Source organism: Jatropha curcas, chromosome 1 (assembly GCF_041381405.1).
Source record: "Jatropha curcas cultivar XTBG-Jc1 chromosome 1, XTBG_Jcur_1.0, whole genome shotgun sequence".
NCBI lineage: Eukaryota > Viridiplantae > Streptophyta > Magnoliopsida > Malpighiales > Euphorbiaceae > Jatropha > Jatropha curcas.
The window spans coordinates 31,714,536-31,727,036 of record NC_143151.1 but is presented as its reverse complement, the minus strand read 5'-3'; the positions used below and the strand labels follow the sequence as shown (position 1 = coordinate 31,727,036).

Here is a 12,501-nt window from a genome sequence, read left to right as displayed (position 1 = left end):
CTCCACCAGTTAACCAAGCCCCATGGAAATCACGTACCAACTAACCCACACCTGCTCTCTTTGATGTTGCATCCTATGATGCATCTACATTAAGTTTGACATTACCCAAACTTGGTGGCTGCCATTTAAACGAATACCGCTGAATATCATGAGCAGGCCTTTTGACCTGTCTATCTGGATCAACCTGCCACTCTTGTAAATAATTCATAGCCCGTCTCAAAATACATTACGTTGGTACCTAGATTTGTGCCCAAACTAGTTGGTTTCTATCCCATCACAGCTCCCAAGCAATAGTAAAAACTAAACATAGCTTTTCCTTTGAAACTTTAGCAAGAACGGAAGTAAACCAGTCACTAACATTAGCAGATACTCGCTTCACATCCTTGAGAAATTTTTTGGATCTGTCTAAGAAAGTGCTAATGAAGTTTCCTACATCCTTCCTGAGTTTCTCAGACATGAAACCAATTGGAAGATTATGTATTTGGATCCAAAACTCAATTTTGGTTAATTCAATCTGCTTAGGCTTCACTCCAACAGGAATTTGCTTGAGAAGCAATAAATTTTGGGAAAAGTTCCATGGTCCTCTTTTCACCACTCTATCCCGATCCACATGGAGCATGAACTGGAATACAAATGCATTATTTCCCAGATCCTTGGCCAGCATACGCATGACTGGCCTCCAAACAGACGCCATAGTGTTCTTAAAAGCAATAAAATTCACCCATTTAATAGTCAGCAATCTACCTACAACACAGAGCGGAGATCCAGTAAGTTCCTCATCTTCCTTCGGCTCCTTGTCCTCCACAACCAACCTGCCTTGTTGTTCCTCCACTGTTAACCCAGCATACATCTCCTCTATTGAACGTGTCATACTACTCGTACCAGCCGCGACTAAGCAGGAGATCTAGATTTAGTTTAAACTTGTTAAAAAGAACAAGAGAGTTTTAAGACTTGTTACATAGCAGACGAGAGATATTACTCGGAGAATTATATCTTTTATTAGATCATAGAAAATTTAGAAAAATAATCATGCGAGTTACACAATATTTAATATTTAATGTTATTATAATACTATGAAATTACATAAAATAGATAATGTTAAAATAAACAAACTAATTAATACATATTTTAATCTGGATATTTTTCACCGTTGATTATAGAAAAAGTTTCCATTATTTGTTGTTGATGTTTTATTATATGATATTTTCAATTTAGGTTTTATTGTCTATGATATTGAGTTTTTATTAATAATATTTAAAAAAAAAAACGTTTTGTTCATTCTAATTATAAATTTTTTAATACTTGATCTTATATCTTGAAGAATAGACACCAATGAAAAAGTTTTAACCCAAATAATTAAAATAAAATAAAATTTTGGATTATTTTAGATGATAAATAAACTCTCATCTGATTTTTTTTTTTTTTTTTGAAAAAACTAATTTTTCTATTGTAATGTCTTTATTGTTCTAATAGAAATATTTTAATCCTTTCAAAAACGAATTATATAATTTCGTTTCCGTCGCCAGATTAAATTTACAAATAACATGATTTAATAATTTCGTTTAAATTGACAAATAACGCTATCTTACCTCAAGCCCAACCCTAATCCCAGCCCTTAAAACAGAAGTCTTTTCTACTAATAAAAAGATCCACATACTTGTAGATCTTTCTAGAAGGTAAAACAAATCACTAACTCTAGACGTCTCTAGGACCACCTCGACCACAATGACTTTTTTTCCATATATGAAAAAAAAAAAAAGTAAAAAGAACACCGAAATACTGCTAAATGCCTAAATCAATAACTTTATAAAATAAAATAAAAACAAAAAATAAATAAAAAGAAATTATTAAAACGCAATACCCTCAGTCGGGTTTCTCGTAATAAAAGGATCCTGCAATTTCCCTATAGCCTTTGTAGAGGTTTCAAAGCGAGAGATTTCTAGAACGGCAAAGCCACCTCTTCCTTCTCTTTGTTTCTAAGGTAAGAAAATCTCTTTTATCTACTTGTTTTAGATGTGTTTAGAAGCTGAATCTAAGTTTTAGTTCTGTTGTACGTATACTTCACTGCAATTCGTAGATCTGTGAGTTCTTCGTTGAGATTTATCTTTATGACACTGATTCTGTGTCTGATCGTTTTGATTCTAGTTATAGAGTTATATATAGGTGCAGTTTCGAAGACCTCTTATAAGTCTAGGCTGTTCTTATTTTATTTTTTGTTTTTTTAGTAATTCTTTAGTTAGATTTGATGATCGTCTATTTTGTTTTTCTTCCTTCTTATGGATTTTTAATTTGTGAGTTCTAAAAATTTGTTGATGGGATTCGTTTTAGTACTGATTGTGCTATTAGATTATAGTAACCTAACAAAAAAAAATATTACTGATTGTGCTATTAGATTATAGTAACCTAACAAAAAAAAATTATTAGGTTAAGTTATATGAGTGTTTGCCTATGCATTTAGGGTTTTGCATTGCCTTGCTCTGTCAGTTCCTTGATAATCGAGTTACATCTACGTTGTAGGGTTTATATTTGTGCACATTGTCTGTGGTTTCCCAACTTTTTTTGCTGTCTATTTTATCTCAACTCCGTGGCTGTGCTATTTTTATCTGTACATGTCTTTAAGGGAGAGGCAGGGACTCTGCTTTGACTAGTTACCTCTTTTGTTCGTTGAGTAGCATTAATGGTTTTTCCGCATATTGATTATGTTTCATGGTGATTACAATTTTTTTAGTTGCTTTGGTTATCTTGCAGTGATGCTGGTTCACATTATATTCAGGTGCATCGACTTGTATTTGTCTGAATTCATGAGTGTTGTATATAGAGATGTATAGATGGTTTGACTTTTGGCCTCATTTTAGAGTACCTGGTCAGCTTGTGTTTGCATTGGATTGAAATAGGTTTTTTTTTTTTTTTTTTTTTTTTTTTTAACCTGCAGAATGCTCATTTATTTGCATTGATATTATATTCAGTTTTGTTTGTAAGATATTTCATGTCAACGGATTATTTTATCTGATGCAGTAAATACCGAGTCATAGCAAACATCTGTCTCCCTTTAGGTTTAATTACTGATTTATAAATTGTTCTATACAGGTTACTGCATAGTTTTGTGAGGGGATTACACCAAGTTATCCAATAAATCAGTAAAATTTTGGCTAAAATGAGTGTAGTTGGATTCGATTTTGGTAATGAGAGCTGCATTGTTGCTGTTGCAAGGCAAAGAGGGATTGATGTTGTGCTTAATGATGAATCAAAGCGTGAAACTCCTGCCATTGTGTGCTTCGGCGACAAACAGCGGTTCATTGGGACTGCAGGGGCTGCCTCAACTATGATGAACCCCAAAAACTCTATATCGCAGATTAAGCGGCTAATTGGCCGTCAATTTTCTGATCCAGAGTTGCAAAAGGATCTCAAGTCTTTACCCTTTGCTGTAAGTGAGGGTCCTGATGGGTTCCCTTTGATTCATGCACGGTACTTGGGTGAAATGAGAACGTTTACACCAACCCAAGTTTTGGGGATGGTTTTGTCAAATTTGAAAGGCATAGCCGAAAAGAATCTAAATGCAGCAGTGGTAGATTGCTGCATTGGAATTCCAGCTTATTTCACTGACCTTCAAAGAAGGGCTGTTCTGGATGCAGCTACAATTGCAGGATTGCATCCTCTACGATTGATTCATGAAACCACAGCTACAGCACTGGCTTATGGTATTTATAAGACTGATTTGCCTGAGAATGACCAATTGAATGTTGCTTTTGTTGATGTTGGACATGCAAGCATGCAAGTGTGCATTGCTGGATTCAGAAAAGGCCAACTGAAGATATTGGCTCATTCTTTTGATAGATCTTTGGGTGGTAGGGACTTTGATGAGGTTCTGTTTAATCACTTTGCTGCAAAGTTCAAGGACGAGTATAAAATTGATGTTCTCCAGAATGCTAGGGCTTCTCTTCGGCTCAGGGCTGCATGTGAGAAGCTGAAGAAGGTTCTTAGTGCTAACCCTGAGGCACCACTTAATATTGAGTGCTTAATGGACGAAAAGGATGTTAGAGGCTTCATTAAGAGGGATGAGTTCGAGCAGATTAGTGTGCCTATTCTGGAACGTGTCAAGAGGCCTTTGGAGAAGGCACTTCAAGATGCTAAACTGACAGTTGATAATGTTCACATGGTTGAGGTGGTTGGTTCTGGCTCTCGTATTCCTGCTATAATCAAGATATTGTCCGAGTTCTTTGGAAAGGAGCCTAGGCGGACAATGAATGCAAGTGAGTGTGTTGCCAGAGGCTGTGCTTTGCAGTGTGCCATCCTAAGCCCCACATTCAAAGTGAGAGAGTTCCAGGTAAAGGCCTCGTTTCTTGTTCTATACAATTTCTGTGTTGGTCAGAGATATATTATGATTACAGTTGATTTAAAATGTTCTGCTTGTTTTGTTTATTCAGACCATAGTACTATTGCTCCTCAAATTGTGTCATTAAAGAGTTTGACTTGGCATGTGGAGGTTGTTTCTTGTATCGCTAGTTTGGATGTCATAATGTACATCAAGCTGACATTTGTTTAAGTGGGATTTTAATGTTCTATTCTGTGTTTTCTAGAGGAGTGTGGTTTCTTCCAGTAGAACCTATGTTAATTTAGGGATAACAAGTTTCTGCTCTCCTATGTGAATGAATTTGTTTGATGATAGATTCATTGTTTTATTTGCAGGTCAATGAGAGCTTCCCATTTACTATTGCATTATCATGGAAAGGTGCTGCTCCAGATTCTCAAAATGGAGCAGCTGATAATCAGCAAAGCACCATTGTGTTCCCCAAGGGAAATCCGATACCTAGTGTTAAGGCTTTAACATTCTACAGGTCAGGGACATTCACTGTTGATGTACAGTATGCTGATGTGAGTGAACTGCAGGTTCCTGCTAAGATCAGTACATATACGGTAGGGATTCAGCTTCCACCAGTCAATGGTTTGCAGCTAATATTTAGTGATTATGTTTAGGATCTTAATCTAAAGTGCAAAATTGATTATATTATGCTCTTTGGCAGATTGGTCCCTTCCAGTCTTCAACAAGCGATAGAGCGAAAGTGAAAGTGAAAGTTCGTCTAAATCTGCATGGAATTGTGGCTGTCGAGTCAGCTACGGTAAGTCCTGTTCAGGATTTGTGTTTCTGGTTGCAGTTGTTTTATTTTTGTTTGAACGCTCAATTTGTAATGATGCTTGTGTCAGCTTTTGGAGGAAGAAGAGGTTGAAGTCCCAGTGACAAAAGAGCCAGCAAAGGAAGAAAAAATGGACACCGATGAAGCTTCGAATGAAGCAACTCCTCCTAGTTCTAATGATGCCGATGTCAATATGCAAGATGCAAAGGGAACTGGTGATGCTTCTGGGGCTGAAAATGGTGTTCCTGAGTCAGGAGACAAACCCACACAAATGGAAACAGAGACCAAGGTAAATGAGCTCCAATACGTAAATTAATAGATTTTGTTTCTTTCTTTTTTTGGGTATTTTATCTATTTTAACTTTGGGAATTGTAACTCTTGACCTTGAAGCCTTAAAACTCATTCCTGTACTTATGTGATGTTTACTTACTCTTGGCTTGTAGGTTGAAGTTCCAAAGAAGAAAGTAAAGAAGACAAATATACCAGTGGCAGAGGTAGTTTATGGTGGACTGCCACCAGCAGATGTGCAGAAAGCAGTAGAGAAGGAGTTTGAAATGGCATTGCAAGATCGGGTTATGGAGGAAACCAAAGACAAGAAAAATGCTGTTGAAGCGTATGTCTATGATATGAGAAACAAGGTAGATTGCTTTATTATTATTATTATTATCATTATTATTATTAATATTCTTGGCTAATGGTATATGTATTACAAATGCTCTTTTTTTTGGTCCAGCTTAGCGACAAATATCAGGAGTTTGTCACTGATCCAGAGAGGGAAGATTTCACAGCCAAACTGCAGGAAACAGAAGATTGGTTGTATGAAGATGGTGAGGACGAAACTAAAGGTGTTTACATAGCCAAACTTGAAGAGCTCAAAAAGGTGAGTATCCATCAACTTTCCATGGTGATGATTATCTGTTGTGTTCCTTATTTTTCCTTAGGTCTCCATTGGTTAACTATCATTGGATGGATTGTATATCTAATAATGTAACAAATTGCAGCAAGGTGATCCCATTGAGGAGCGCTACAAGGAGCACATGGAAAGGGGATCTGTAATTGATCAACTTGGTTATTGTATTAATAGTTACAGAGAGGCAGCTGTGTCGAGTGATCCTAAATTTGATCACATTGACTTAGCTGAAAAGCAGAAGGTAAATTTATTTTATCTTTTCCTATCTGGTCACTTTTGTTTTCTTTTTTAGTGTTCTTCAAACCCATGCTTTGATATGTTTCAGGTATTGAATGAGTGTGTAGAAGCAGAATCCTGGTTAAGAGAGAAAAAGCAACAGCAGGACTCTCTTCCTAAATATGCCAGTCCAGTTCTATTGTCAGCTGATGTGAGAAGGAAGGCAGAAGCACTTGACCGGTATTTTAGTTATCTTTACTTAAAAAGTAGTTTTTTTTATTTATATTACTATTGTCGAGATCAAAATGGAATGTCTTGCCTGTTGCTTAAGATTTATGTGGGGAACTTTTTGTTAGTTATGGACATACTATGGAAAAAAGGTTGCAGTGTTTGTGGAATTGTTTACATTATTTTGTTGGAATGAGTTGCTTGTCTACGTGGACATGATGCTGAAGTGTGAGCTTTTTCTATAGGTTTTGTAGGCCAATAATGACAAAGCCAAAACCTGCTAAACCATCCACTCCTGAGACACCAGCAACACCTCCACCTCAAGGAGGTGAACAGCAACCAGAGGGTGGAGAGGCTGCAAATGCAAACGAGAATACTGGAGCTGGTGAGGTTCCACCAGCTTCTGGAGAACCAATGGAGACTGATAAGTCCGATACAACTGGTGCTGCATAATTTATCAGTTGAAATTTGGTAATTTGCTTCATAATGTGTAAGAATTGAGCCTCAGATGAACTCTTTGATGGGCTGACATGAGGGAGAAGGCATACGGGATGTTTGGCAAACTTTGATTTTATCTGTAAAAGCCTTTTTCTGTTTGTTAAGTCTATCAAATTTTATTATTTATCAGTCGGTCTAGAATCCGGTTTTTTTTGAAGGAAGGATTTGGAGGACTTTTACAATTCTACCCAAATGTTGGTATGGGGTAGAAATACTCTTTCAAATGTCTACTATTTTTTTGATTTGTAGGATATGTCTCGTTTTTACCAATGTCATTTTGGGTCTTGATTTTGCTACTTTTCATTCTTTGGTAAGATGTTCGTGTTTTCCATTTTTGGGTTCACGATTTGGGCACATTTCATTATTTGTTAAGGTGTTTGTGTTTCCCTCTTGCCAAAGGTGTTCGATTTTATTTCTCATTGAAAGATGATTCTTGCCTTTCATGTGATGCTCTGTAACGGATGAAACGTGCATATACGAATAATGTAAGAATAGGAAATTGAAAAATGAAAGGACTAAATTTAGTACCCAAAACTAATTATGGTTGTGGGTGCAACCCTCTTTTTTTATTCTAATTGGAATCAGATTATATTACGAGTTCAGCTCTACACTGCCAAGCGAATTAATCTTTTGAAAGGTAGCTTATATGCTCAGTGCTGTCTGCATTCTTTGGCTTGTTTGGGCGTGTATTTGTATTTTTTTTTTTTTTTTTTTTTTTTTTTTTTTTAAGAAAAAGAGCAGTATAAAATAATAGCAATATTTATCTTATTTGGTGTGGAGATGAATTTATATTGGGAGCATGCAAGTGTTATTTTAGAAATGATAATGTTAGTTCTTGGAAAACTTATACTCGTGGACAAGGACCGCAAACGCGACTGATGTTTGAACTATGATTAAGCACAATTTACAAGAGCCAAATTGATCCCGCTAGAACCTATTCACGTAGTGGGGTTGGGCTTTTTGACATCGCTTTTCTTCTTCTACTTCTGAATCGACAGTGAAACTATATTCTAGTAAAATGGTTAAGTTGCTTTATTTGCTTCTCCAAAGAAAATTGGCAAACTAAAATTCAAGATCATGAAGTCTGATTCGAAAAAGATTCTGTCAAAATCCATTTCCATTGCTTTATTAAACATCAAAAACTGAGTTTACCAAGAAAGAGAAACAAAAGGTAATAATCTCGAAAAGTAAATAAAGTGTATGGTAAAATAATTTATTTGTGTTTTTAGTGAAAAATTCCGACTCAATGCACTTAATTGGATAAAAATTTATAATTTTAATTTTTTTCCATTAGGACCTCAAAAAAACAAAAGTCTAATAGACTACAAATATATAATTAACAAAAGAAAAGGAAAGAAAAGAAAAGCTCAGTTCTTATGGGCCTATAACATGAGCTTACGGCCTTCAATCTTTATGGTCGCATAATTTCAGTTTCCTATCGTTGTCTTCGTTGCTGTTGAGCTCTTGTTTAGGGATCTTTGATCCTCTCTGGGGGTTTTTACTGGTACTGTAATAATATGTTCTCTTGGTTTTGATGAAGTGATTCCAAGTTTCCTATGCACAAAATATTTGGCAAATGGCAAAGATGGTTTTCGGTTTCATTGCTTCGAAACGATCGATATCAACTTTGCCGCATCTCTGTGAGAGAATTAAACAAACAGGTAGTGTTCATACTCTATGCTTCTTCATTTCTAACAAATACAATCTTACTGTTAATTCGTGGATGTTATGTATTTGTTACTTGATAGATTCTTCATAATGGAAATAACAAATTATTATTTATGTGCAAATTTGTACATTATCACATAATTAATAAGTTCTTTGTTTACCTTGGCAGAAAATGAAATAGTTCAAATGTTTCGGTTACCCAGTCGAAATGATGAGATGCAAAACTTACCCATGAATAGAAAATTTTCAAGGAATGACCCATCCATTAGAAAATTGGATGAGAGGTTCATAAGAATTTTGAAAATATTCAAGTGGGGACCTGATGCTGAGAAGGCATTAGAAGTGCTAAAGTTGAAAGTGGATCATAGATTGGTTCGTGAGGTTTTGAAAATAGACGTGGAGGTTCATGTGAAAATTAAGTTTTTCAAGTGGGTTGCGAAAAGGAGAAATTTTGAACATGATTCTACTACTTATTTCGCTTTAATTAATTGTTTGGATGAAGCTGGATTGTATGGTGAAATGTGGAAGATAATCCAAGATATGGTAAGGAGTACATGTATTATTAGTCCTGCTGATTTATCTGAAATTGTTAAAATATTAGGCAAGTCCAAGATGGTGAACAAGGCACTATCTGTATTTTATCAGATAAAAGGCCGAAAATGTAAACCAACAGCAAACACTTATAATTCTATGATCTTGATATTAATGCAAGAAAGTCATTATGAGAAGGTTCATGAGCTTTACAATGAGATGTGTAACGAAGGGAACTGTTTTCCAGACACTCTAACGTATAGTTCACTTATTTCAGCTTTTGGGAAATTGGATCGTGATGATTCTGCAATAAGGTTGTTTGATGAGATGAAAGAGAACGGCCTTCATCCTACTCCAAAGATATACACAACCTTGTTGGGAATTTACTTCAAGTTAGATAAGGTTGAGAAAGCCTTGGATTTGATACGGGAGATGAAAGTTAAGGGCTGCACTCCAACTGTTTTTACTTACACAGAATGGATCAAGGGGCTTGGAAAAGCTGGGAGGGTTGATGATGCTTACAGTGTGTTCTTAGACATGATAAAAGATGGGTGTGCACCTGATATTGTGCTCATGAATACTTTAATTAACATTTTGGGCAAAGCGCACAGATTTGAAGATGCCCTTAGGCTTTTTGGCCAAATGGAGGCTTGGCAGTGCAAACCAAATGTGGTAACATATAACACTGTCATTAAGGCTTTATTTGAATGCAAAGCCCCAGCCTCTGAGGCTGCTTCGTGGTTTGAGAAAATGAAAGCAAATGGTGTTGCTCCTAGCTCATTTACTTACTCAATTCTTATTGACGGTTTTTGCAAAACAAATAGAGTTGAGAAAGCTTTATTGCTTCTGGAAGAGATGGATGAAAAGGGTTTTCCTCCGTCCCCAGCTGCCTATTGCAGCCTGATCAACAGTCTTGGAAAGGCAAAACGGTATGAAGCTGCAAATGAATTATTTCTGGAGTTGAAAGAGAATTGTGGATGTACAAGTGCTCGTGTATATGCTGTAATGATCAAACAGTTTGGCAAGTGTGGCCGTCTTAGTGATGCTATTGATCTTTTTAATGAGATGAAGAAACTTGGCTGTAAACCTGATGTTTATACTTACAATGCACTCATGTCGGGGATGGTAAGAGCCGGCATGATAGATGAAGCTCATTCCTTGCTTAGAACTATGGAAGAAAATGGTTGCTTTCCAGACATAAACTCGCATAACATTATCCTAAATGGCTTGGCTAGGACTGGTGTGCCAAACCGGGCAATTGAGATGTTCACAAAAATGAAACATTCATTGATTAAGCCGGATGCAGTCTCTTACAACACTGTTCTTGGCTGTCTGAGCCGTGCTGGTATGTTTGAGGAAGCTGCAAGGCTGATGAAAGAGATGAATACAAACGGATTTGAATATGATCAGATTACTTATTCATCAATTCTAGAGGCAGTTGGTAAGGTTGATGAAGATCGTGCATCTACTATTTCTTGAAGGGACCTGGTATTGTCAGATTAGTTTTCCCTATTTGGAATTGTTAATTTTACAATACTCTTTTCTGTAGTTGATGTGCGTCAGAATGTATAAACACAAAATAGGTGTTTCTTTCTTTTTTTATTTTTTTGGTTGGGTGTGTACATTTCTATACCATATGATGGGGGCCATGGGGCAGTACACTTGCATGGGCAAAATTAGTCTGTAATATCTTTTATGAATCACTTTCAAGTGTTGCTTGAGGTTGAGGGAGAGCAGTAAGGGAAGGAAGCAATGGGCTGTATGCCTTTTTTACTTATGCTGAGGTGAATCTAATAGTCTGAACTAGCGTATAAAAGTTCAAATTAATGAACTATGAAGAAAAAATGGAATTTTAGGCTATCTGATGACAAGAAACAGCATATCTGATTTGGCCTTTCATTGCTTTTGCCGTAATATAGTTTTAAGTGATTGATTTCGTTGATGCAGATCCACCTATATGACGCAGTGCTCAATGTTGTGATGAAAAACAACAGCGCATTGTAATCCTGATGCAGCATCAAATAATTCCAGCTTATTTTGATGCATAAGGCGCTAGGAGACTCATCATCAACAATCGGGATCATCATTCTTGACAATACATCATCTTGCAATCCTAAGCGCCTGCAGGCCTAGTGTTCTCGACAATACATGATAATTATATGAATGATTCTTGCTCTTTGGCTTCATCTCCAGCCTAGAAGTGATGTATTAGATAGTTGAATTGACAGGCTTTTAACAGTACTAGGTCTTTATTACTCGCCAGAACTTGCTGGACCATTGGAATCAAAGCAATAGAATTTCGACACCTTACGTGACTGACTGAAAGGGAGAGAAGAACCTCTTTTTCTTCGAGCTTCAGATGGCATGGCTCATTCCAAATTCAAAAGTACACCAGGCACTGGAATAGAACGGGAATCTTGCTCGTCTTCGTTTCTCGTTGAACTAAAGGATTACGAACAAATACAGTTGTGTATATCCAAAAGAATTGGGATAATTTGCAGAAGTTAACTTTTCAAGTCTGTTTTTGGACAGCATGGGCACATTCTCATGGTTCGAATTGAGATTAGAGGGTTGAATGTATCGTGAAAACCTACACATTGGGACTTGCATATTGTCAAACAAAATTATATAATGTGAAGAAACAGATAAAACAAATGTGAATTCTGTATTTCCGTTTGCCGATTTGATTTAGCTTTCATTTGTTGGAATGGAAATGAAATTTGAAAGACAGCTTTTTATATGTTTGATCAGCGTTTCTCAGATGATAGTCTTATGCGGGCAATTCAATCTTCATCCACAAAACATAAGATGGGGGACTTGTTTCTATAGCAAATAATAATAGTTGACCCTCAAATGCCACATTAGATAAAGACATCAACTTGCCATATCTTGTATTATAGTAAGAACCAACTTTTGCCCTTCAGGGTTAATTTTTTAAAAAAGAAGAAAAAAAAAAACCCTCCATTTGCCTTGTGTTTTAACTCTAGAATTAGTCATAGTCGAGTGATTAATATTAAACGGCATAATATAAAATGTATTTTTACTATGCAGTGGGGCCAATATGGAAATGGAACATTTGTTCCCAATCTAGCCATATAGAAATGATAGGAATCATTCATGAAGTGATACAATACTAGCAAAGGCAACATATTCAGAAATATATGCAAAGGAAGATTAGGGAAGCAACCTAGCATGGAAAGAGATGGACATGCCGCCTCTCAGCCTCAGGATTGAAAAGTAATAATTACGGTGTATAATTGGTTGTGTCATAACATACCAATCATGGCAAAGAAACTTAAATATCTTCCATAAAAGTTC

General features: G+C 36.2%; 2 protein-coding genes across 4 annotated transcripts; both read left to right on the top strand.

Annotated features, from left to right (window-relative positions):
- Window positions 1-1,823: 1,823 nt before the first annotated feature.
- On the top strand, window positions 1,824-7,280 carry LOC105634970 (heat shock 70 kDa protein 14). Its single transcript, XM_012217944.4, has 10 exons — window positions 1,824-1,981; window positions 3,088-4,324; window positions 4,687-4,914; window positions 5,022-5,117; window positions 5,203-5,421; window positions 5,576-5,770; window positions 5,866-6,012; window positions 6,134-6,283; window positions 6,368-6,498; window positions 6,732-7,280. Exons 2-10 carry the CDS (start codon window positions 3,155-3,157, stop codon window positions 6,937-6,939), a joined length of 2,544 nt encoding a protein of 847 aa, XP_012073334.1. The 5' UTR covers window positions 1,824-1,981; window positions 3,088-3,154; the 3' UTR covers window positions 6,940-7,280.
- Window positions 7,281-8,341: 1,061 nt separating this feature from the next.
- Window positions 8,342-11,913, top strand: LOC105634969 (Pentatricopeptide repeat (PPR-like) superfamily protein). Of its 3 annotated transcripts, none has more exons than XR_001046900.3 (3): window positions 8,342-8,645; window positions 8,822-10,967; window positions 11,131-11,913. XR_001046900.3 is itself a non-coding variant. In XM_012217942.4 (3 exons), exons 1-2 carry the CDS (start codon window positions 8,561-8,563, stop codon window positions 10,660-10,662), a joined length of 1,926 nt encoding a protein of 641 aa, XP_012073332.1. In that variant the 5' UTR covers window positions 8,342-8,560; the 3' UTR covers window positions 10,663-10,671; window positions 11,131-11,913. The 3 variants fall into 3 exon arrangements, 2 of the variants coding, with proteins under 2 accessions (XP_012073332.1, XP_020535315.1); XM_012217942.4 differs by having other exon boundaries at window positions 8,822-10,671; XM_020679656.2 differs by lacking the exon at window positions 11,131-11,913 and having other exon boundaries at window positions 8,822-11,043.
- Window positions 11,914-12,501: the final 588 nt, after the last annotated feature.